Below are 25,944 nucleotides of genomic sequence, written 5' to 3' on the forward strand. Positions count from 1 at the left end.
TGATGCCACGTGGTATCTGTCTTTCTCTTTCTGACTTACTTCACTTAACTCTAGTTCCATCTATGATGCTGCAGATGGCATTATTTTGTTCTTTTTTATGGCTGAGTAGTATTCCATTGTGTGTGTGTGTGTGTGTGTGTGTGTGTGTGTGTGTGTGTGTGTGTATCACATCTTCTTAATCCCATCATCTGTCAGTGGACATTTAGGTTTTTTCCATGTGTTGGCTATTGAAAAAGAAAAAATGTCTTTTTCAAGGGAAGTTTTGTCCAGATGTATGCCCAAGGGTAGGATTGCTGGATCATATGGTAGTTCTGTATATAGTTTTCTGAGGTACCTCCATACTGTTTTCCATAATGGTTGTACCAATTTACATTCCTACCAACAATACAGGACGGTTCCCTTTTCTCCACACCCTCTCCAGCATTTGTTATTTGTGGACTTATTAATGGGCCATTCTGACTGGTGTGAGGTGGTACCTCATAGTAGTTTTGATTTGAATTTCTGTAATAATCAAGGATGTTGAGCATTTTTTCCTGTGCTCATTGGCCATCTTTATATCTTCTTTGGAAAAATGTCTATTCAGGTCTTTTGCCCATTTTTCCATTGGGTTGTTGGCTTTTTTGCTGGTGAGTTGTATAAGTTGTTTGTATATTTTAGAGATTAAGTCCTTGTCAGTTGCATTGTTTGATACTATTTTCTCCCATTCTGTAAGTTGTCTTTCTGTTTTTTTTTATGGTTTCCTTTGCTGTGCAAAAGCTTGTCAGTTTGATTGGGTCCCATTGGTTTACTTTTGCTTTTATTTCTGTTGCTTTGGGAGACTGACCTGAGAAGACATTTGTAAGGTTGATATCAGAGAATGTTTTGCCTATGTTCTCTTCTAGGAGTTTGATGTTGTCCTGTCGTATATTTAAGTCTTTCAGATATTTTGAGTTTATTTTTGTGCATGGTGTGAGCGTGTGTTCCAGTTTCATTGGTTTACATGTGGCTGTCCAGTTTTCCCAGCACCACTTGCTGAAAAGACCGTCTTTTTCGCATTTTATATTCTTGCCTCCTTTGTTGAAGACTAATTGACCATAGGTGTCTGGGTTCTCTATTCTGTTCCATTAGTCTGTTTGTCTGTTTTGGTACCAGTACCACACCAGTACGACAGTCTTGATTACTGTAGCTTTGTAATATTGCCTGAAGTCTGGGAGAGCTATGCCTCCTCCTTGGTCAGATAGTAATTTTAAAACTCCTCCTGAACCCTCATCAATTTCTCTAGCATCGCAACATCTCTAAATCTAACTTTACCGTATATCTAAGCTGTGTATAACCTCTTTTTTTTACAATTTCCAACTTGGTGGTTTCCTTATCAGTTCTTTTAATGTTTCTAAGCATGGTGGTGAAGAGTGTGTGTGTGTTTATGTGTGTTTTCATCCTCCATACCCAGGGTGCCCCAACCTCATGTTATTGAAGCATGTGGTTCTGGGTTTTATTGATAATTTTAATGAACCATTGTATTTGTCTTCTTGGCAGGCTTTCTACCCTGTAGAACACCCAGTAGATGTTAGTTTTGGTGACATACTGGCAGCAAGATGTGTATTCACTGGTGAAGGAAGGACAGAAGCCACACACATTGGGTATGTTTTTTTCATATTCCACTATTTAAAATGACTTTATTAGAACAAGGCATGATTATAGGTGACACTTATCTTTGTTATTAAATGGCACATTTTTCTCTGTTATGAACAGTTACAACAACTATATATAGAACTAATTGATTTGAATAAACTCCAAAACGTGCTTATTTTTTCATGCTTCTTTTCCTATACATCTTAATAACAAAAAATATAAGGATTATGAATTTTTTTCTCAAGTGTCCTTTTGCCCTGTGCTCAAATTTAGGCAAATACGTATGTTTTTAATGGTACACATTAATTCCTCAGAACCATGACTTTTTTCTGCCTCTTGAAACACCTCTTATGTACCTATTGTTTTCCAAATGAGAAACCAAATGAGAATAATACTATTGCAATACTTTTCCATGAAAGAGTATCAGACTTGGAAGTAATTATCAAAATACTGAGCCACTTTGATATAACTATATTTTATACACTAAGCAAATTTTCAAAAGCACAGTGAACTCTTCCAAAAGAAGGTTTGCCTAAATTAAAAATGAAAGATAACATCTCTTACCATGTTTTTTTGTTAGAAAACAACCAAGAAGCCCCCCTTTTCATATTAAACTATATTATAAAATATTTACTGATGCCACCTAGAAGATGGAACTTTAAACCACTTATCTTGTGATCAAAGAGAAGTTACAGAAAGTAGGCATATGAAAATATGCATTAGATGCACAAAAGATGATTCTGATGATAACAGCACTAGCTGTTGGTTGTCAGGGGAAACAGAAAAGGTACTGATGCAGATAAAAGAAAAAAAAAGCATTTGAGATGGTGAAATAGGATTTTTTATGTCATCATAAAAAGGTTATATATTAACAAGCATCAATTTTAAAGCTAAAATAGACAAAGTTATAAATTTATTTTAAGCAAGTTTTTAATAGCTTTTCTTTGGGATGCATTTGACAAATTTGAGAGACTTGAGGAAAGCAATAAAGTTATTGACTTACATAAATGGTAACAAAATCATTGACAAAATATACATAATTAAATTTGAAGAGTCCGATAATTCACTTATTAACAATCTTTAAATACATGAAGTATAGAACCTCTGGAATTTTGTTTAAATGCCATTGGTTATTTTATTAACCTTTGAATAAATGAAGTAATAAAAAATCCTTTTCAACATATTCTTTGTATTAGTTTACAAGTTCCAGTGGAATAAATAAATTTTTTTTTGCTTTGAAGCCTACTTACAATTTGGAAGGGCTTGTAACTTTAGCCAGATTCTATCCTTTGAGTATCCTCTGTGAGGCAATAGCAGCCATAGAAATTAATGACATCTTATAGCACCAGAATAAGAAGCCAAAGTGATCTCTGGAGGCCTCTTTCAGTTTCATGAGTTCAGAATAACTCTAGTCTTTTTTAAAATGTACATTTTGCTTTAAAATAATACCCTAAAATGACTACACCAATCTATCTTTTTGTAAATCTCACATGGGCTAAGGGAAATTCCATTTTGTTAAACAAATGAAATAGAAAGAAATTATAGGAAATTAACTTAATGGGTGAGTCCTTACTCTGAATATTTAACTTATACTAAGGAAGGAATTTTTTTAGGTGGAATGATAAACTGTAAGAGAATTTTGAAATAAATTTAAATATGAATTACATCTTCTTAATAAGGCGAAGCATTCCTATTGTACTTAATATCTTTTTAGTTTTATTTATTTTTTTTTTGGTCTTTGTAACTTTTAGGGCCTCACTCGTGGCACATGGAGGTTCCCAGGCTAGGGGTCCAATCACAGCTGCAGCTGCTGGCCTACACCATAGCCACAGCAACAAAGGATCTGAGTCACATCTGCAAGCTCCACCACAGTTCACGGCAATGCCAGATCCGTAAACCACTGAGTGAGGCCAGGGATCAAATCTGCATCCTCAAGGATGCTGGTCAGGTTCACTAACCTCTGAGCCATGACGGGAACTCCTCTTTTTAGTTTTAGAAAAGTAAGAGCAGCAATGCATCTGTTTTAGAAATAAAGGGTGCCACTTCCATTGGGTACTGTAGAATCACAATTGAGAATAACCTGTAAAAAGAGAAAACTAGTATTTTTATGATGTCTTTTAAATTATACTATGTAAATCTCCTCTCTCTCTTCTCTGTTCCCATTTACCCTCCACCCCACATATGTAAACATGTACACCCACTGGCACAGGTTTGAGCCCTGACCATGGAGCTGACCTAGATACAAATTCTGCTTATCTAAAGGTGGTATGGGGCCAGAAGATGCCCCTTCCATGCACTGCAAGAACTATGAGCTTCAAGTTTTAAATTTTATTCTGCAGCCAACTGGAAACTATGTTTTACAGGGAAATCATACTATCAATGGCCTACTAGGAAGATTTTCAGTTGAGTGATTCTTCTACCCAGTCCTAGCTTAATTCTGCATTAAGCTAGAAACTTTAGGAGTGGAGAAAGCTTAGGTAGAGCAATCAAAGCTAACTAATAAAAAACACTTAAAAAACTAGGGACAGATTTCCCCAAACCAGGAATTCATCTCAAAATACAACCATTAGAAAACAGGTGAACTTAAGACAAAATAAATTAATAAATTTACATAATGGTACCAGTTTTAATCCAGATATATTTTTTTGGTTTTGGGTTTGTTTTTTTTTTTTTTGGCCGTGCCTGCAGCATGCAGAAGTTCCTGGGCCAGGGCCATAGCAATGACAATGCTGGATCCTTAACCCACTAAACTACCAGGGAACAACCAGATATGTTATATTTATTTTTAAATAGTAAATATGAGTAATATAGATTAGGCAAAGTTGTACCAATGTATATATTGACAATGTAGTATTAACCTACAAAGAAGCAATATTTTGTGTCTGACTGCATTACATATTTTATATTCAACATGACCCTTCTCTAAAATTCATTTCAAATGTTTAGTCAAGTTTAAACAACCAAAAAAGAATTTAATTAAATCAGCCAATTAAGCTAATTAAGTCAGCTAATTTGCCTAAAAGCATGTATGCTAAAATTTAAAATTAATTCTTGAAAATTGGTAGGTATTATTTACCTGTTTGGTCAGTTTTGTTGGTCATATTTTTCATTTGGAACCAGTTTTTTCATACACATATGAGAATGTTTAATAAATATTCATAGTTACCAAGCACTTTCATCAGTATTTAAAGTATGTCATCACCATATAAGACAAAGTGTATTAATAAATTTACATAATGGTACCAGTTTTAATCCAAATAGATTATATTTCTTTTTTGGTTTTTGGTTTGTTTTTTCCCAAAAATATGGTTATATGATCAATAATTCCTTAATATATAAGTTTTAAAGCAGCCTGAAACCTCTTATAAAATAATTCAAAGTTTTATAAAATAGTATCTTTAAAGTTTTCATATCTCTTTCCAAAATTAGTCTTATCCATCATTGGTTATTTTCAAATCTAAGCATTTGTTGACTCTAAGGGGCAGAGCCTAGGGATGAGGGAATCACCAAAGTGAAGTATCACTGTCTGAAACATAGTTCCACAATGTTTGTGTCTTACAAAATGATACAGTTTGGAATGCTTGGTACTTTCTCACATGTCTATTACATATCTTTAAAACATGAAATGGTACAGTTTTATAAAAACCCTGATAGAACTAGGAAGGTAGGTTGGTAAGTAGATAGATTAAAAAAAAAAAAGATAAACAGAGAGCTGTAAATATTTTTCAGAAATACTGTAAATTGAGTTTGTAAAATTGGCCTGACTCAGCAGTATGATATATTAGGGGTAACAGCTTATGCTGTAATACATTGTAAACATTTGTTAAGATATATTATTCATTCTTCCTCATTCAACAAATATTTATTGAGGGCATGCTATTTTCAAGCTTATCACACTTTGTCAGATTTAAAGCTAGGTGATATCTGAGAAGTAGTTATTGCCTAAGCACCTTATTATGCATGAAGGTGAAAGATATGCACCACTATAATTTGGAGATGTAGGTGATGGCAGGTGTCATCATTTAAGGGAATCCCACTGACATTAGGGAGTGTTTAAAGGGCCATTCAGTGGAACCAGCACAGAAGTATGAACACCATCTCCCTTTATACTTTCTCCAGGGTAACAAGCATTAAGATTGACAGAGTTGAATTGCATGTGTTGTTCTTTATGGAAAATAAGGGTAGATGTGTCAGAATTCTCCCTTAGGAATGCAGAAGGCAGTTTGGTTTAAAGTCAGATTTTTTTTTTTTGAGTGAAAGAAAGATGAATCTGGAATAAAATAGGCAAACTGTGTTGCTGATCCTAAGGATGATTTGAATCCTAAGGTGTTTGGAATATTATAGTTTCTCTGTCAGGTAGGAGCTCAGAGTTACTTTCTGACAAATTCAGTTATAGAAGGAAAGGAATAAAGTATAGCTTTTCTTTTTCTTTAGCTGCTTAATAAAATTTTATTTGTGGTTGTGAAGATTCAAGCATTTGTGAAATAAATTCCTTGAAAAGGTTTATCATAATGGCTCTATGAATTTTATAGAATTAACATTATTATTATTCAATCTGTGGATCATTATTATCCTGTACCTAAAATGATATGTTGCAATTCACGTAAGTGTAGTTTATCCAAGCATCAAGCAAAACAGTTTTGTATTAAATAAGAAATTTATCGGAATGGGAAAGTATTTATTTTTATTTCATTTTCCTTAAGGGTCATGTTTATTATACAAAGGACCTTTTTTTTTTTTTTCGTTGTTTTGTTTTATGGCCGCACTGCAGTATGTGGAAGTTTCCAAGCCAGGGGTGGAATCTGAACTGCAGTTGCTGCAACACCATAATCATAACCTGGGTCAGGTATCAAACCTATGCCTCCACTTCGACCCCCGCCACTGCAGATTCTTAACCTATTGCGCCACAGCAGGAACTCCTGATTGTTAAGGTTTGTAAATTATTTTATCAGTTTAATATTGTATCATAGAATCAGAACCTAAAATGAACTATATTGGTGAGCTGATTAGGTTGTCTCACAAAATTGCATGTGTTTAGAGATGAACGTAGGCGTTACATTCCCAGATGGATAAACTATTGAAGGATCTATTCATGGATTGATTGCAAGTTTTATTTATTATTATATAAATTTATTCAATTTTTTTCCTTTCACCAATTTAGGAAGCTTCCATTTTGCTTCCCCTCTCTGCACAGTGATTCAAGGTTTTCTAATAAGCTAGGTCCATATCTTAAATTCTTTTCCCCTCATTTCTCTCTCTTAATCTCTACCTTTTTCCTCATTTTGAATGGGGGGGAAGGAGGATAATATGGTGGGAGGCTCTGGCTTATCACTTTAGCACCAGTCATTCCTTTTATAGCACATAATTTTCTAAACAACTCCAAGGTCGCTAAAATGTAATTCTTACCAGTGGTGTTTTGACGCATGAAGATGTGTGTAGTAAACAGGTGTTTGGGATTGCACTTCATTCTGCTTATATTTCATGGGAGAGGGAATTACATTGACAGGTTTTAGATTCAGAGAGTGAGAAGCCATATTATTTTTAAAGCATAAGCAGAGTTTCCCCTGGCAGGGGCTCATTCCTCTGGTCTCTCAGGGACTCTACATTTTCAGAGCTTAGAGAAACCTCATCTCTGTTTGGCCCGTTTGGAAAAGATTTTTCTTTTTCTTTTCCTTCCCTGCTGATGTCATTACTGTTGCTATGGAGAGGAAATGAGTGCCGCCTGACATTGCTGGAAAAATCAACACTGACGTATTTCTGTACAGCAACTAGTCCACTTTATAGCTTGTTTTTTATTAGTAAAGGCTTGCTAAAAATTGTCAGAACTAATACCAAAAAGGAAATGTTCTTTTGCCCAAACCACCTTGGTATATAAGACTTTTTTGTGAAGGTGTACCTAAATAGTTCCTTTCTAGTAATAGTAAAGAGAAGGAAATATATAGTAACCCATGTGAACTGAGGAAAAGGAAAAGGTGTTTTATAAACCATTAGACATAGTTTATATTATTTGGAACTTTTTTCCTTGGAAATGACCATTGCACTGTTTCAGAAACTGTTTTTAACATTGAATCATTCAGTTGTACAGAACTACCCTACTCAGGTCAGAGCCCCTAAAAGAGATTAGGCCTGATTTCATTTTGTATCATTCCTGAGACATTCTTTTCTTCCCAGCTATAGAAGCCAAGGGGCCAAGTCAAATTCAGAGATATGTTTATGATGTCCTAGTTGCAACACATGATTCTTGATTCGTATCACCCTGAGGAACAAGGCAGTTACTGAAAACAAGATCTCAGATTCTCAGGGTTAAATGGAAAAAGCCCATTTTTTTAAACTTATAAATAATATATATTTCTGTTGAACTGTTCTGAAATTTACCGTTATTAAGTAAATAATTAAGATCTCCTGGAGTTCCCGTCCTGGTGCAGTAGAAACGGATCCAGGTAGGAACCATGAGGTTGCAGGTTAAATCCCTGGCCTCGCTCAGTGGATTTAGGATCCTGTGTTGCCATGAACTGCGGTGTAGATTGCAGACACAGTTAGGATCTGACATTGCTGTGGCTGTTGTGTAGGCCAGCAGCTGTAGCTCCGATTAAACCCCTAACCTGGGAACTTCCATATGCTGCGGGTGTGGCCCTAAAAGCAAAAAAAAAATTTCCCATGAGCAAAGTACTTTGCCAATCTATGAATTTTTTAAAAATGGAAGAAAGATGAAAGAATAAAAGGATGTAGAAGAGGAAAGAATCACTGCAACTAAAATGCCACTTTTTAAGTGATTTTTATTTTTTCCATTATAGCTAGTTTACAGTGTCTGTCAATTTTCTACTGTACAGCAAAGTGACCCAGTCACACATACATATATACATTCTTTTTCTCACATTATCCTCCATCATAAGTGACTAGATATGGTTCCCAGTGCTATATGACAGGATCTCATGGCTTATCCACTCCAAAGGCAATAGTTTGCATCTGTTAACCCCAGATTCCCAGTCCATCCCACTCCCTCCTTCTCCCCTTGGAAAACGCCACTTTTACCTGCAGTATTTGGTGATACCTGTGGAGTGACCGCAAAATGGATACTCCATTATTAAGTGGAAATAAGCCTTTGACAATGTACTTCTGATGTTGAAAACTGTGGTAGGTTTTAATGAAAGCTATAAAATAAATGCACAATGTTTCCACCTTTGAATCTATTGCTGGCAGATTTACTGGATGCATTTTTCTTGCATTAAGAATGTATTTTATGTGAATGGCTGATTTGTTGTATCTGTGGGATTTTTTTTTCTTTTTTTTTGTTTTTTTGCCTGCAGTGGTACATCTAGTGATGAAATGTGCAACTTATACATTATGTATTACATGGAAGCCAAGCATGCAGTTTCTTTCATGACCTGTACACAGAATGTAGCTCCGGATATATTCAGAACCATACCAACAGAGGCCAATATTCCAATTCCTGTTAAGTCTGATATGGTTATGATGCATGGACATCACAAAGGTAAAATTGCTGTTTAAAGCAACATAGATTTTGTATTTTATATTTGTGTATCTGTATCTTATATTTTCATACGTGTCTCATCTGACTGATAAGACCATCCTCCTGTCAATCATGTGTATACACATAATCTAATTCCCTCTTTTCCTTCTCTTATACTCCCTCCATCTCCCCTCATGATATGTCCCCATGAAAACGGTTACAATGAAAACTCTCCATTGGCAATGAAACAGATTTATTTGGGGGCCAATTCCATAAATGTAGATCTTTCTTCATTTAATTCATGTTTCTAGTTTCTTCATTTCATTCCTCCCATAACCAGTAATGAATTCTGCAATTTATGGATTTATACACCATGTTCTAAAGAGTGCTACAGTTTGCCAAAGAAAATGGTTTTTATCTCCAGCCATATCCTAAGTTATCTGTTTAATGGGCCCCTTCAAGCAAAGAACAATTCTTAATTTATGAGGCATTTCTAGTCTTAGCCTTTTTGGTCTCATTCTCAGAATTCTTCTTTAACTTAACTATTCATCTGAAAAATGGTCATATTGATTGTCATTTCTTTAGTTTAAAATTGCAAAACTCACATACTTTTTTTACTGGATGAAGTGTGCTGACTTAACTGAGTTTTGCAAGTTCAATCTTAAAATGCCAGAACAAGTTCTTATTTCTTTCTATAGAAAACTTCATAGAGGTTAACATAGCAATCAGGCCCTTTATTAAGAGCTTTAACATTTTTGTAAAATGTACCTTAAAATGTTCTGTAAATATCCTAAAAATATTACTAAATTAATTTTTTAAACAGTTTTATTAATGCATTTTAAAATTCTGTGTCATTAATGTGTTATTTAAAGTATAGTTGTTCTAATTATTAAGTCAGAGCCTGATACTTAGTAGTTATGCTAGAGTTTTTTTGTGAATTAGGACATTTCTGCCATATAAATTCTTTTTTTTTTTTTCTTTTTTACAGCCACACCTGCAGCATATGGAAATTCCTGGGCCATGGGTCAAATTGGAGTTGCAGCTGCAGCTTACACCACAGCCAGGGCAACACCAGATCCAAACTGCATCTTCAACCTATGCCACAGCTTGCAGCAATACTCGTTCCTTAATCTCCTGAGCCACAAAAGGAACTCATAAATTCTTAATACTATTTTTTTATGGAAGACAGGTCCCTGAAAATATTTTTATGTTGATGGCATACTTCCAATAAAGTATTTAAAGTACATAAATTTATGCTCAGCTGTTTTGATCCTTTACAGAAACAGAGAATAAAGATAAGACTTCTATTCTACAGCAACCAAAACGAGAAGAAGAGGAAGTGTTAGAACAGGGTATGTATGCTGACTTCTATAATCAGGCATATAAAAGTATTCATTATCCAAATAGGCAACCAAATTTTAAAGTTATTACAATGCTTTAGGTTTTTCTCTATCAGCCTCTTACCCTATGTATTGCTGATTTTATATAATACATAATTCATGAGAAAATGGTCAACAGTTGCACTTTGGCTTTGAAAGTGAAATTCTTTAGTGTAATTTAGTGCCTTTAGATTTTTCTGTCTTTGTTTTATTTTATCTAATATTGTAACTTTTATGTATAGTGCAGGTAAGTGCACATATAACCTTAGAAACAATCAGTGGGCTGCTTTTGAAACCTTGTGATGTTTACCATTTAAATTCTCATATGTTTCATATGGTGTGTTCATTGACTGTATTTGAGGTTCACGAAAAAAAAGAAATTAAGTATTAAACCGCATCTTGCCTCTCTATTAAGTCAGTCTTCTCTGCCTTCAGTTAAGGTAGGAGGGAATAATTGTCTTATGCATTTGTAGTGTGTTGCCATCTGATGAGTTAAGAATGCTTCATTCTTCCTCTGTCCTATTTATTTGAAGTGGTAATAATTGATGTTTTATGTCATATTCTGCATGTGTTGGCACTGAAAATTTATTCTCCTGAATCTTGCTTTCTTGCCAGTTGTTTGGAAGATAAGTACTTTGTGTAGGTGTTGAAGTATGTTATTGAGTCATCTTTGGCCTAGATTTAATATATTTAAAAATATCATTTTACTGTTAATATAAACCCACTTCTAATGTCAACATAAAGTGTATAGGAAATAGATAGGATTGTTCTATTAGCAACTTATAGAAATTTGTGACTCTTTGGATATTGTAAACCACTATTGGAATTACTCAAAATGTATTCTATTAGGTCTAGGTCAAAGATATTACTCTTGCGCTAATAGTATTTGCAAAATTAAAAACCCAGACTTTTAAAAGGAAAAAAACTCTGAAAGGGGAATAGGGTAAACTGTAATATAAAAGTTTTAAAATTATATAGAGTATGTACCATTACATCCCATTCTAACAAAGGGCCTTAAAAAAAAACAAAAAAACAAAAAACTTAGCTCAAAGTTTTTTTATTTTCATATTAAATCATAAAAGGAGCGATGATTTTATACTAAATAGTTTATGCAGAACGGTTTATAATGAACTATTGATTATGACTTAAAATAGCTAAATTTATCAATCATGTATATATATATATGTATTTGTAAGGAAATCAGTAGTTTAAATATAGTAGTTTTGTGTTTACTGTAATTGTCCTAAAATTTGATCAGACTTAAAATGATTATTTTGACATTGTGCATACTGTTTGAAGTGTATGTCTTTGAATAATTTGAGTTGTCTTAGAATACATTTTGAAATACCAACATATGTGATGCAGTATGCAATGGGACCACCCCTTAGTAGATGCAGCTTGTAAAATGTTTCTATGGAAAATGAGGCTGGACTATGTTTTCCTATTGAAGTTATTTAAGTTGACCAAGGAAAACACTGAAACCCCTGAAAGATTAGAAAAGATTAGGTTTTATTAGCAGAGAGAATTTTAAATGTTAGGTTTAATCTGTTATTTCCAAACAATAGGTTTTTAGGAGGTGTCATATATGCCTAAAAACCAAATCCCTTAGTACACTTTCATATATTTCCATTCATTTACCCTTGTGTGTTTGATAGCATATGCATATGGTATTAAGATTTTTAAATATACTCAGATATTTATATTCGGCTATATACCCGGTATAGCCTAATGGTTTCAAAGAACAATTCTATGGATACATAATAAATTAGTTTTCTATAGTTACCATTCTATTCTACTTATGAATTAAAATACTGTAAAGTGATTTAACTTAGGAAGAAAAAAAATCATTAGCCTGACTCAGTTTTGATACTGCAGAAATTAGGCTATAGCATTCATATGTTGAAATTAGGCTATAGCATTCATATGTTGAAATTAGGTGGGACCATCAGAATGTTACCTCCTAGCTTATGTGAAGACAAATACCTCACCAAAACCATTTCAAGGGCTAGTGTCACCTATTATTCTACTGGTCTTTGGGGATCATCAGCCTGGAATTTAAAGAGAAATATAGAAATATACCAAATGCATATCTGTACATATAGTTCATTTGATTTGTTAATGAGATCAATCTGTCTCCTTGTAATACACAGGGCAAAACTGCTCATTACTGAGAATAGCCCATTCTTCTCAGAGATGTTTGTTTGCACAAACCTTCTATTTGTATGCATTCCCTAGGGTGTTAAATTGACCTAGTAGCTGATAGGAGGGCTCTAATTATTCACATAAATTATGCCATATATGCTAATTTTTAAAGAAAGCCCTCAAACTTAACCTTTTGCCCTATTTTGATGTTCTGGCAGAAACAATTTATGTTCAAGGGTTCCTCCTGATAGTATTGATTCTTTTAATATTTCAAATTTCCAATAAATAAAAACCCTGAATTGTTTCAGTTGTGCTAGCCAGAAACTAACAGATAACATCTATGTTTGTCACACCAGATATGAGATTCCCATTGGAAAGAAAACAGTTGAGGGGCAGGAAAGAAAAAACCTAAAACATCAGAGGACATGTACTCAAAGTAAGCTCTGTACAGATTAGTGGCTAAATAATAAAGTTCTACCTGGACAATACAAACAATATTTTTTTTTACTTCCTGCCTAAGACATTGGGAAAGCAGATAGGAAGAGAAAGGTCATGATATTGTGGAAATAACTATTTAAAAAAATAATAATAATAAAAGAAAAAATAATAAAAGTATCAATAATATAAACAATAAAAATAAATTAAATAAATAAATACAGTGTTGAGGTAGTTAAAAAAAGGGACAGGGGAGAGAAAAATGCTCATATGCCATAAGCTGAAAAAGATATGTAGCTGTGCCACCAATGGACAGGAAGTAGTAGGTACCTCCAACACGGAGAGAAAAAAAAAAATCAAAGGAAACTAATAATCCATTTAACAATGGTTTATCTAATACTCTGTTTCCTTGAGAGAAATGAGTATTTTTTTCTTTGAAATTCCAATCACTTAATTTTTGCCAGAATATTATCCTTGATTGGAAATTAATTAGTTTAAAAGAGATCTGAGTTATGTGAATCCATGTAGATTGCACAGCCTGTGATTACTCACAAGCACACTTACCTTCTGCAGCATCCCTGTCTGCATCTGCTCCCTCTAGAACAAAATTTGGCCAAAGGTACATGTATCTCAGGCTCTATCTCAAAAGATGTCATTATGGAGACATAACAAGATCCTCATTAAATGAACGTCTTTATCTATTAGTTTGTCCTGGATCATGGACAATGGAGAGCATTTCAATGGCTTTAATTAAATCTGCAGAGATTATTTTTTAAAATCATGCTTAATTGACTGGTTTTTTGGTTTTTTTTTTTTGCTATTTCTTGGGCCGCTTCCGCGGCATATGGAGGTTCCCAGGCTAGGGGTCAAATCGGAGCCGTAGCCACCAGCCTACGCCAGAGCCACAGCAATGCAGGATCCGAGCCGCGTCTGCAACCTACACCACAGTTCACGGCAACGCCGGATCGTTAACCCACTGAGCAAGGGCAGGGACCGAAGCCGCAACCTCATGGTTCCTGGTCGGATTCGTTAACCACTGTGCCACAACAGGAACTCCTTAATTGACTGTTTTTAAGTCATTCATTATACAAGATATAGAAATTATACAAAAGTATGAAGACAAATAAAAATCATCCAAAATCCTCAGAAATATGGGTGTATTGGTGTACTCTGTATGTGAAATATATATTATACATATACCTATGCACATTATTTAAACAATACTTAAATCATAATGTATGTAGTTTTTGTATATTCCTTTTTAAAATACTGTATCTTGAACATTTCCTCCAACTACTAAAGTCATTGGCATGCATGATTTTTAATGGCTACATGATATGTGTATATTCCTGCCCACAGTGCTTTGAAAATAGCCTATTTGTCTGTAGGTGAGCTTATATGAATGAGTTGATTATGTCTGCCTCCATGTAGAAAAGCACTAATGGATATTCAAAACAAACAGAAATGTCACCATGCTTTGAAAATGTTGTAAGTGAAGAATTACCTGTGTATGTAGTAAGTACAATAAACCAAACAATAAACCCAATTAGATAGTGATTGTAGGTGAAGGAAATGAATCCTAGAAGACTATACAGAATGAGAAAGGTGTTGAGATTTTCCAGAGCAGACACACATAAACGTATCTCTTACTTATCTGTTCTGGTTGGCACTTTAAGGAAACAAATGCATGTTTTTTCCTCTTTATTGTTTTCCTCTTTATTTCTTATGCATTATGATTTTTTACATTTGTTCACGGTAACAGAGATACAACCTGAACTTTCTATCAATACCCTTTAGGCAAGGAATGTGGGCTGAAACTAAGATGCTTGCCAGCTACTAGCACGCATCTATACATCGACTTTTAGGCTTTCTGAATTTGAGTGTTGCTCTCTTTTAAAATTCAAAGTATAGCTGTATTATTGAAATTTATGTCAGTTGTATTGGGAAGATTTGATGCCTTAAAAAAAACTCAAGGCAGAATTGAAGTCAAATCTACAATACCAGTAAGTCCTTGTTATTGTACATTATGCTCTGGACAGCAGTTCTTTTGCTGTAGAAAGGGCCTTTAACATGTTTTATTCAGTTTGCACCAAACTCTTCTCATTGTAGTCTTTGTGCCCTCATATAATCAATCTTTCTACTCAAAGGTCAGCATGATCTGCTTATTCCCAAGGCAGGGAGAATATGACAAAAATACAATTTGTAGAGGGAAAATACTCCATGGCCCCAGATAGTTAAAGGTCTTCAGACACCTTCTGTGAAACAGAATAATTTCACAATGGTTTTATGCTAACAAAAATGAATTACCATGAGCATGCTTTATCAAGTAAGCAGAATCAAGGGAACAAGGTTGCAAGTTAAGAAGACAATGTTCTACTGTAAAAGCTTCTTAAAGTAACAGTTGGTAAGCCACTTCTGAGAGGAGTGAAATACAGGTTGGGGTTAGTAGTTAAAATTTATATTCCTTTGTTTTGTTCAAAAGAGGACACTCCCTGCATCCCCTAATAAAGGCCAAATGATTTTAGTAGCATTGTCTTAGCTAAATCTAAACATTCTCAATGCCCCTTTGCTGTTTTAAAGAACATACAAGTCTTGTTTGTATTTCCATTCACTAAAAATTTATTGGTTTGTTATGATTTATGAGCAGCTCCCAAGTCTTTATATATTGAACTCATCTATCAAATGCAATTCTAAATACCCCCCAAGGCTCTGGGAAGCTGACTGGATGCTCTTTTGATTGGTTTCCTAATAACAGAATAGGCAGATGTGAATGATCATTTATCACATGGTTGTACTTTCCAATATAGATCAGTGTGTATAGAAGTTGCAAAAACTATCATCTCCTAATTTCTCCTTTTTAATATTTGTCTCATTTTCTTTATTTAAAAAAAAAGGAGTCAGAAGGCCATTTCTGATTGTTTCTCAGTCAGATGAGTTCTACAGGAGGAAAAAAATAATAAAGTTCACTTTGTGATCCTTGAGCTGGTTATCCTGATCATGTGTTTTATTTTTCTAAAGCTAGTAAGATAAATGTCATAGGTTAGTAATAAGTAAACAGTGAAAAGCCAGATCAACTTTAACCAGAAGGGAAAGTCAGCTATGACTGAGTCATAAGCCCAAAATATGAAAATCTAAAAAGAAATGCTTTTATTTTTTCATTCCTCATATCCCTCTTATTAATCACTTGTTGCGTAGTTGTAATCTCATTAGCATGGTTACTTGTTACTGGTTAAATTGCTGATGAATATCCTATTTACTCTCCATGTGCCATAGAAATCACAGAGCAATAGGCAATAACAAGAGCTGTTTTTCTAGGTAATGAAGTACTAGTGATTTGTGTTGTAAATGTGAGTTTGTATTCTGAAGGATTGCCAGGAGGTTCTTGATCATTTTCAAAATAAAAATGCCTGCTGCAATTAAGATTTTGTGCTGTCTGAAAGTAGGGATGCTTTTTTAAATCCAATAATCTTAAAACATTTTTAAAAATGCATGGGGCAGTTTTTGAAAGTATGTGCCCTTCTTGTTTAGTTGATCTCACTGTATTCCTGAAAATAAACCAGAGTAATTTATGGGCTGGTGGGAGAAAATGGTGAGTAATCCCCACTAGATAGAAAAATGTCCATTGAGCCACGAAATACTTGATGCAAGCACACAGCTAATAAACGTGGAATTTAATTGGTAGTGTTTTAGATTCTCTATATTTTGCTGTGTTCCTTTTCCTAACACATTAGCTGCTGCTACACTTGTGTTTTCCAAACATCAAACCCACTCAGCCAAATTACTTCAAGTCCTAGAGCATTTTTTTCATTTCTTCTACTTTTTCAAACCAAAGAAAACCGGGCATTGTTCTTTAGGCCAGTTTTGTGCACATCGCCATGGTATACATATATATTAACTAGTTTATTAGAGTCTTAGTATAATAAAAAGAAGACAGCCAGGATAGGACAAAAATAAACTTCCTTGGTTAGAGAATAAATCTGACATCTGAGTTCAGAAGATTCTTGGAGCTCAAAAGAAAAAAAAAATTAATATAATAAGATTGACAGGACTGAATTCACAGGAAAGAATTTGAAAGAGTTTTGGCCAGTACAGAAAAAATAAGGAAACCTAGATCCAGGATCACTCAGAAGGAGGGCCTCTCAGTCAGGTTCTCTCCTTCGGTTTTTGTTTTTTGTTTGTTTGAGAGAGAAGGTTTGGCTGAAGCATGCAGTGGCTTGATATGGGATCCCACTTCCCAGACCATGGATCAAACCCAGGCCACAGCCGTGCAAACGCCATATCCTACCTGCTAGACCACCAGGGAACTCCCCAGGCTGTGTTCTTTGAATCCCAGTTCAACTTCCTACCAGCTGTGCACTTTAGTACTGTTTCATTAGGTTCCTTGTCTAAAAGGAGATTAAATGTGTTACATTGTACAAAGCATTCAGTAATGTGATTTCCTCATGCTAAGCTCTCAAAAAATATTAGTTGCTATTACTATTAGTCATTTGTAGTTTACAAAGTACTTCTTTATATGTTACTTCTGTCAAGAATTAGCAGGATAATTATACATCCCAGTTTTTCCAGAACTCTACCAATTTATGCCTAGTATGAATTTTAACAGCACCCCTTTCTTTCTCAAATGTGTCCCAGTATGGGAATTAAATTATATGGTCCCCATAACAGCAGGACCCAGAACAGAAGAGAATTAGAGAATACTACCCAGAATTAGAGAATACTACCCACATAGGTTGACAGAGCTGAGGAAAGGGGCACATAACTGGGGAGTATCTAGCAGAGGCAGGTTACCTCCAACCACAAGTCATTTGCACAAATGTAGAGCAGCTTTAATACCATTCCATACACATTTTTCCGTCAAAGGCAGGAATGGGGGTCTGTTCTAAAGAAGGAGGGGTAGATTGTCAGCATGACATTCATAGGATAGTAAGAGTCAGGGGAGGGAAAAGGTGATTCTGACAACGTCAGCATTGATGAACCAATTGACTTTGTAATTCGCTGGTAAGAGAAGAATAAATATAATTTTCTATATGGATTGACCCAAAACACACTTTTATCACTGAGAAAGATACTATAGAAAGATAGAGTATGGGGAGAAGATTAAGAGTTCTGTTTTAGACATGTTGAGTCACTTATCGATATAGCAGCTTAAGCTTTGTGAGTAAGATGACTTATTAGAAGGAGGCCTTAGCCAGGGAAAATAACAGAATGCCAGGGATAGACAGGAAACACCAACATATGCTGGGCAGAATAAGAGGAAGCAAAGATGACAGATAAATCTGGAAAGAACAATATTATGAGAAGAGAGCTTCCAAAGGGACTTTAAAAATGCTACATGCCACCAGTAGGTCAAGATGAAGAGTCTGTTGGCTTTGGCAACTAGAAGCTTTTTTTTTTTGGCTGTACCCCTGACATGCGGAAGTTCTCCCAGGCCAGGGATCGAATCCCTACCACAGCAGCAACCAGAGCCACAGCAGTAACAACACCAGATCCTTAACCCACTGAGCCACCAGGGAACTCCAAGGAGTCTTGAGCAACTCATGCAGAAACCGTTCGGGAATGAAGTAGGGAGTAGAAGCAGGTGCCTTCCATTTAGGGAGAAAGAGGATATGAGGAAGGATGAAGCAGCGTGTAACCCCACACTGACATGGTTGACACTAACCACATATGGCTGTTTATTTTTGAGTATAAATGTAAGTAAACTTAAAATTAAGTTTCTCAGTCACACTAGCCACATTGCAAGTACTCAATAGCCCCGTGTCTCTAGGGGCTGTTATATGGGGTAACACAAGCACAGACTATTTCTATTATCACAGAAAGGTCTTGTGGTGCTAGAACTTGTTAAAGAAAGAGAAAATGGAAAAGTTTGAAAGACATACTGTGTCAGAGGAGGATCTCTTCTCACCTCCAAAACCACTCAAGATAAGCCCAAAGTGAGTGTGTTTATAGCTTGAATCAAATCTTTGGCCGAGAAGTTGTATTAGAAAAGGTAATAAAAAAGCAGGTAGAAAAGGCTCTAGAAGGCTAAGGGAGGGACAGCATCCAGACAACTGGAGTAGGGATAATTCTTTCTCCAAAAATAAGCTGAAAGAAAGAAAGATGGAGAGAAAGAAAGAAAGGAAGGAAGAAAGGAACGAAAGTGAGTGAGCAGATATGTTCTCCTTTGGCAAAGCCAGGAAGCAAATCACAGTGGCAGCAATAGTGACTTATTGAAAAAAAAAAAAAAAAAAAAAAAGAGGGCTATAAACTTAAAGGGGGCTTTTTCCATTATGAAAATCCCATTACTTCAATATGAAATAGGAATTGATTTTTTTCTTTAATTTTAGGTTAATAATAGATTGGAGCAGATGCATGTTGGAACTAGAGTTTATATCTTTATCATTAGTAATTATAATAGCCACGATTTAGTAATACCTACTTTATGATATATGTTGGCCTGTGCATTTTACATTAACTATCTTCTTTAAATCCACAAAACAGTTCTTAAGGGTAGTTGTCATTACCTATTTTAAAAGGTTAAGTATGAGCTTGCTAAAAGGCCCAGAGTAGCTACTAAGTGTCAGTAGCTATTAAGTGTCAGGGGTTGAATTTGAACACTTGTGTGAAATACAGACCAGACACTGGGTAGTAACAATACTACCAGAAAGAGCCAAGTGCTGTAGGTGCACAGAGCAGCCACCCCTCACTTTTTTTTTTTTTTTTTGGTCTTTTTGCTATTTCTTGGGCCGCTCCCACGGCATATGGAGGTTCCCAGGCTAGGGGTCGAATTGGAGCTGTAGCCACTGGCCTACGCCAGAGCCACAGCAACGCGGGATCTGAGCCGCGTCTGCAACCTACACCACAGCTCACGGCAACACCGGATCTCTAACCCACTGAGCAAGGGCAGGGACCAAACCCGCAACCTCATGGTTCCTAGTCGGGTTCATTAACCACTGTGCCACGACGGGAACTCCTGGATTGTCTTCTTGGATGTAAGTGATCCTAAGTAACATCTGAAGGGTGAAGAACTAGTTGATTATTGGGGAGAGACTGTCCTAGGAAGAAGAAACAGCATGTTCTTAGAGTTGATATTCAAGGAAGTGAAAGCCCAGTAGGGCTATAATATAAAATGAAGAGAAAAAAGAGAATGTTGAGAGACAAAACTGGGGTAGACACCACCCAACTTCCTCCACTTATATTCTGTTCCATCCGTTGCACTCAAGCTTAGATAGATTTCCTAAATCAAGACATTAATAAGACTAAGAAAAATGGCTAATGTTTCAGGATTTCATATATTCAATAAGCCAGAAGAAGAAAAGGGGAAAAAAAAAAAAACCTTTTTGGTGTGTGTATAAGAATGTAAGAGATAGCCATCTAGTGGTCTCCCACATGTACTCTCTGTAAGTGAGATGCTACTCTGAAGCTCTGTTCTCATAAGAGCAGTGCAATCAGTATGCAGCCAAGCCCATTACATTGCTAATTTTTTTGTTTTCCTAACCCAGTGGTAATTGTAACGGTTCATTTCAAAGGAACCAAGTGCTCTGCATTTGGTATTTTATCACAGCTTTTAGATTTTTACTGACAAACCTGAATAACTAAGCTTGTGTTCCTCCATCAACATTAGCCTAATATCATGGATTCAAATTTTTTGTTTTTGTTTTTGTTTGCATTTTGGGGCCACACCTGCCACACATGGAAGTTTCCAGGCTAGGGGTCCAATTGAAGCTACAGCTGCCAGCCTACACCACAGGCACAGCAACACAGGATCTGAGCTGCACCTGCAACCTACACCACAACTCGTGGCAACACTGGATCCTTAACCTACTGCTTGAGGCTGGGAATTGAACCTATATCCTCATGGGTACTAGTCAGGTTCATTACCCCTGAGCCACAGTGGGAACACCCTCAAGTTTTTAAATGATGTTCTTTATCTGTCCCTGAAATCATTTTAATTTTCTATATAAAATGTTTCATTTCACAATAACATATTAAGCCATTGATATTTAGTTTGTGGAGCAGGAGAATTTTGCAGCAATGGGTTAATTTTTCTTCTATGAGGCAGAATGTCACTGTGGTCTACCAGAGTTGGTTGCATTGTAATTTGCTTTGTTCTGATATTGGCTCTAAAACTCAGTAATTATTTTCTGATTGAAGATTTCACCTGGGATAAGCTGCTTTCATGAGCAAGAACTGAAAACCAACTTCGAAACATTAAACCAAGTTTATTTGTAAACATGGCCAGCTCTCTTAGCATCACTTTGGAAAGACTTCATATCCCCTTGCACCAATATTTTCATAATGTATTCTTTAGTGAAGTATGTCCTGACTGAAGCACTTATTATTTTTATTTCCGAATGGTCATAAAAAAGATTTTATAAATGTTATCTGATTGTGCTGTAAATATAATGAACGCTTAAGCAATGGGACTGCATAGTCATAAGTTCCATTAGCAATACTTAGTACAGAGTGAGGAAAGAAGAAGCACTGTGGATTACCTTTGGGTTTGGATTAGGAAAGAAGATTTATGATTCCATTGAGAACATACATAAGTTTCCCATTCACACAGTTGTTATAAATGGATTTGAAGCCACAGATATAAATGATGAGGATTAAATGCTTCATGAACCTTCCATAGTCTAGTTTGTATCTGTCATATTTTATAAATAATTTGTTTTCGTGGAATTATATTATCACATACAAGTTTACTCCTTAGTGCAGGAAGACATGAAATGCATTTTAGTGATGAATCATGGCAATAATACTAGTTTGTTAAAAATTATTTTTCCAAAATTTGTTCATGTCTTAATGAACAACTGAAGCTACCTACAGTAATACCACTAACATAATAATAATAAAACTTTGGTTTTCCAGTTGCCAAGTAGATGTTACATTTTTTTGTGTTTTATAGCACTTGCCCAAAAATATACATTTGTTTTTTGTGAATTACACTTTGATAGGCTTTTAAAGACAACTTCAAGGGGTTTACCTGTGTGGATGGCTGTTTTCTGATGTAACTGTTGATAATGTTTTATTTTAGAAAGCTGATGAACTCTGACTACCAAATCAATTCAACTACATCATGAAAACCATTGATTGAAACATGCCATGCAATCACCTGTGCATTATTTTGTTTCTACTGTTATGCTAATAGATGTTATCTAGTGTTGTTGGCTCCTGAGATAACAGAAAGAAATGGGTGGTTTACAAAATGAAATGTGAAGCATACTATTTTTTACTGTTCTGGAAAAATCATCTTTCCCCCTCTTCCCATACTTGAGCATCTGAGAGCAACCTTCTCTCTCACTTATTATGAGGAATCAGGAGATGATGTTTTTAAGGCGTAAAATTTTGTAAATTTTGGAGTCTTAACTCTCCACCCCTTATTTCTTCTCTTTTTTCCACAGGTGATTTCTATTCACTACTTTCCAAGCTGCTAGGAGAAAGGGAAGATGTTGTTCATGTGCATAAATATAATCCTACAGAAAAGGCAGAATCAGAGTCAGACCTGGTAGCCGAGATTGCAAATGTAGTCCAAAAGAAGGATCTCAGTCCATCTGATGCCAGAGAGAGTACAGAACATGAGAGGGACAATACTATTCTTGTCAGAGACAGAATTCACAAATTCCACAGACTAGTATCTACTTTGAGGCCAGCAGAGAGCAGAGTTTTGTCATTACAGCAGCCCCTACCTGGTGAAGGCACCTGGGAATCAGAACACACAGGAGGTGCGTTTAGGGCTTCTTTTAAGAATAAACTGTGAAAAGCTACAATCCACATAAACAAAATCTGAAGGGAATAATAATTGATGAGTGAAAAAACTCATCAATGAAAAGGACTTATCATTAGAAAAAAACATGACATATTTAAGTTATCAGATATCACCTTTGTTTGAGTTTTTCTTTTTGTCTTGGTCTAATACTGCATAAATTCAGTTTCTGTTCAGTTGATGAACCAGAATTACCAATACCAAAAATCTTTGGATCATGTTGGGGAGGGTAGCATATGAAAGTCAAAGCAACAAATTCTTACCAAATCAGTATTCTCTATTTAGTTCAATGAGAATGCACTGAAAATTCAAACCTGATATGTAAAGTATCGGTGTATGAAATGGTTATCTACTACCTTTTAAGATAATTAAATTCCTCTCAGAGGAATCTTACACTTCCAACATTCTCATCCAATTGACTCGTAAAATGCAACCATTTTTATGACTTTGACTTCTTAAGTTCCATTATCAATTACCATTCTAATTGGAAAGTTGAGTAGCTATAAGTAAAGGGAACTCCAGCAAGTCAGTAACTATCAGATTTATCTTTACTTCTAACCAGGATTAGCTTCCATAATTGGAGGACAATACTTTATTCCCTTCAGGTTTCTGTACCAGCTATGGATGCCGCATCTTTGTCTTTAATTGTGTTGTGGCTTCTGTGATATCGATTGTGTTTCATGTTACTTGCTAATGTGGAAAGCTAGATAATACAGCATGTGGAGATAATCTCCAAAAAAGTAACAGATATGTGTGCATGGCAGCTGTCCATGCGTGGGCTGGTATGGCATAGGCTGCCAGCTTGATGCTTTCAAATACAGCTTTGCAGGAAGCCATAAATTATTCAACACCCAGCTGATTTTTATTTATAATTGAAAAAAATTAGCATGCAGTGTCTTTTGCTCACACTGAAGTTCCAAGCATTGTCCTTTAGGACTGGCCTAATAGTCTCTGTGAGATGTTAACAGGAAGCCAGATTTTTGCCTCTTCATATATAAACAGGATCAGCCCTGCTCTAAGACCTTCTAAATTTACTTAATAAAACTGTGTTTCTCCAAAGGTGGTCCCTGGACCCACTTGTATCAGAACTACCTAGGGTACTTATGAAAAATCTAGATTCCCGAGTAGTATCAAAGAATAACTGAATTGACATCTCTGGGTATGGTTTAGAAATCTGCAGTGTATTGTGTCTCTGACCATTTCATAGACAGCCTAGGGTGTCTCTCTGGACCTCTATATTAAGGACAATACATTGTGACCCAGACAACACATAAAGGGCAAAAGGGCCTCTTGGACAGGAATACAATTCTGTTCAAGTGTGAGATGTTAGCGTTGTAGCCTGCTTTATTCTATGACTTGTCTTTTTTTAATTTATTTTTTATTGTAGTAACAGTGGCTTATAACATTATATATAATTTTCACATGTACAACATTATATTTCTGTGTACCTACAGTATGCTCACCACCAAAAATTTAGTTTCTAGTTGTTTGTGCCTTGCCTCTGTTACTCTTCAATTTAAAATAATATCACAGTCATTTATAGGCATCGTAAGTGTCAATGTAAAAATCATAGTTTTACTTAAGGAACTGTATTTCTAAAACCTACTTAGTTTTTGTAAGAAAGAAATGTTTAAAGTATTCAAAATATATTTGCTGGCCAAATCTCCTCGTATGTCATGATAGTCGAAATGGCAGTACCCAGGAGAAAAAAAAAATATTTCTCCAGGATCTGGTTCAGGAAGTTTACCTTCATTTTAAGTATGTGGGTGAATGTCATTGAAATAAATAAGGCAATGAATTATAGAAATATGCAGCACAAATTCTAGTTATAGGTAGAAAATGTCCATGTATTTCCTTTCTGAAATGATTTTCTTTAGTGTTATTTCACTACCCTGATTCAAAAAAGTTTTTTAATTAAATTCAAAACAGCAAAACATGTTTAGGTAAACAATTTCTGAAAGTCTTTTCAATTTTTTTTCAGTGTTTACCGTAACACAACGCAATATGTAACATTAACTGATGAAAAGTACTTAATAAGTGTCATATGTTAACAATAATTATGATTATAATTGCCACCATTAATGTCATGTTGGACTAATACTTCAAAAATTTAAACACCAGAGTAGTAGAACTAAACATTAATTATTTTAACTTAGGCAACATCCGTGAGAGGATTGCGTAGAATTATTGCAGTGTGTAGGAAAGCTGCAAAAGTTGGCACTCTAATTTGGTAAATTGAGAACATGCATTGGCAGTGTTCTACCATAACAACAATTTGTCATTTTTCAAATCGCTAATCACTTACATTGATCTGTCTTGATGTTTTCCTGTGATATATGATGTACAGTATGAAAATGTGCAACTTGCTAAATTGAGAAGCAAATGCACTCCTTTGTATACTTAACGTCATTTGGTTTCTACTATTAGTTTGATATCTATATTGAGACAGTATTAATAGAATAGAAAGAAAAATATAGTCTATTCTAGTTTCCTTCTGGAAACTAGATTCATCAAAAAATAAATTTAAAACTACAGATAGCTGTTCTCTTGCTGTCAAATTTGATTGGATTACTCTGCTAGCATATGAAAGCCTGATTCACATATGTTGCACACCTCTGGACATCAGAAAATACATCTACATTTGTATGATGCTTCCCATCAGATAAGAAAACACAGATTTTTTAAATATTGTTATGATTCATTTAAATTTTACTTATGTTCTATGTACAACATTTCTGTGACTCTGAGTCCATACTTTTAACATATTTCAGCCATATGCTGACCCCTAGGTTCAAGCCTTACTGGATTCCCCAGGTAAAATAAGGCCTCCAGTAGGCTAAATTTTCATCTCTGGAGGGGAGGAAAACAATGAAAACAAACACATCATAGCCCTTATCATGAGCCAGGCTAAGTGTTTTAGATTCATTAAATCATTTAATTCTCATAGTAACCCAATTTATAAACTCTTTTATAGAAGTACACCTTCTGAGGCATAAAAAGGTGAGGCAAAGAGTGCCACAGCCCGATGAACCAAGATTCAAAGCCAGACGGATTTGCCCTAAGTCTTGGTTTTTACTCACTTTATTATTCTGCCTCTCATAATAAAGTAATGTGTAGATACGTAGATAGACAGAAGATAGGTAGGTAGGTAGGTAGATAGTTAG

The 25,944-nt window shown here is 35.2% G+C and overlaps 1 protein-coding gene across 12 annotated transcripts in view; it reads left to right on the forward strand.

Moving 5' to 3' along the window:
- Nucleotides 1-25,944, forward strand: part of PAM (peptidylglycine alpha-amidating monooxygenase) — a 156,731-nt gene that overhangs the window by 90,701 nt on the left and 40,086 nt on the right. For 6 of the 12 annotated variants that reach the window (XM_021084551.2, XM_021084556.2, XM_021084559.2 and 3 more), the window contains exons 11-14: nt 1,516-1,619; nt 8,919-9,103; nt 10,363-10,434; nt 22,419-22,739. In XM_021084551.2, the coding sequence (XP_020940210.2) occupies nt 1,516-1,619; nt 8,919-9,103; nt 10,363-10,434; nt 22,419-22,739 (682 nt within the window). The remainder of the gene's footprint in view (nt 1-1,515; nt 1,620-8,918; nt 9,104-10,362; nt 10,435-22,418; nt 22,740-25,944) is intronic. The other 6 variants (XM_085014183.1, XM_085014184.1, XM_085014185.1 and 3 more) reach the window with 1 other exon arrangement.

This window comes from Sus scrofa, chromosome 2, assembly GCF_054392235.1.
Source record: "Sus scrofa isolate SSC_HxYL_T2T_F1_AM1 chromosome 2, Sscrofa_HxYL_maternal_Yorkshire_Landrace_v2.0, whole genome shotgun sequence".
Classification (NCBI taxonomy): domain Eukaryota; kingdom Metazoa; phylum Chordata; class Mammalia; order Artiodactyla; family Suidae; genus Sus; species Sus scrofa.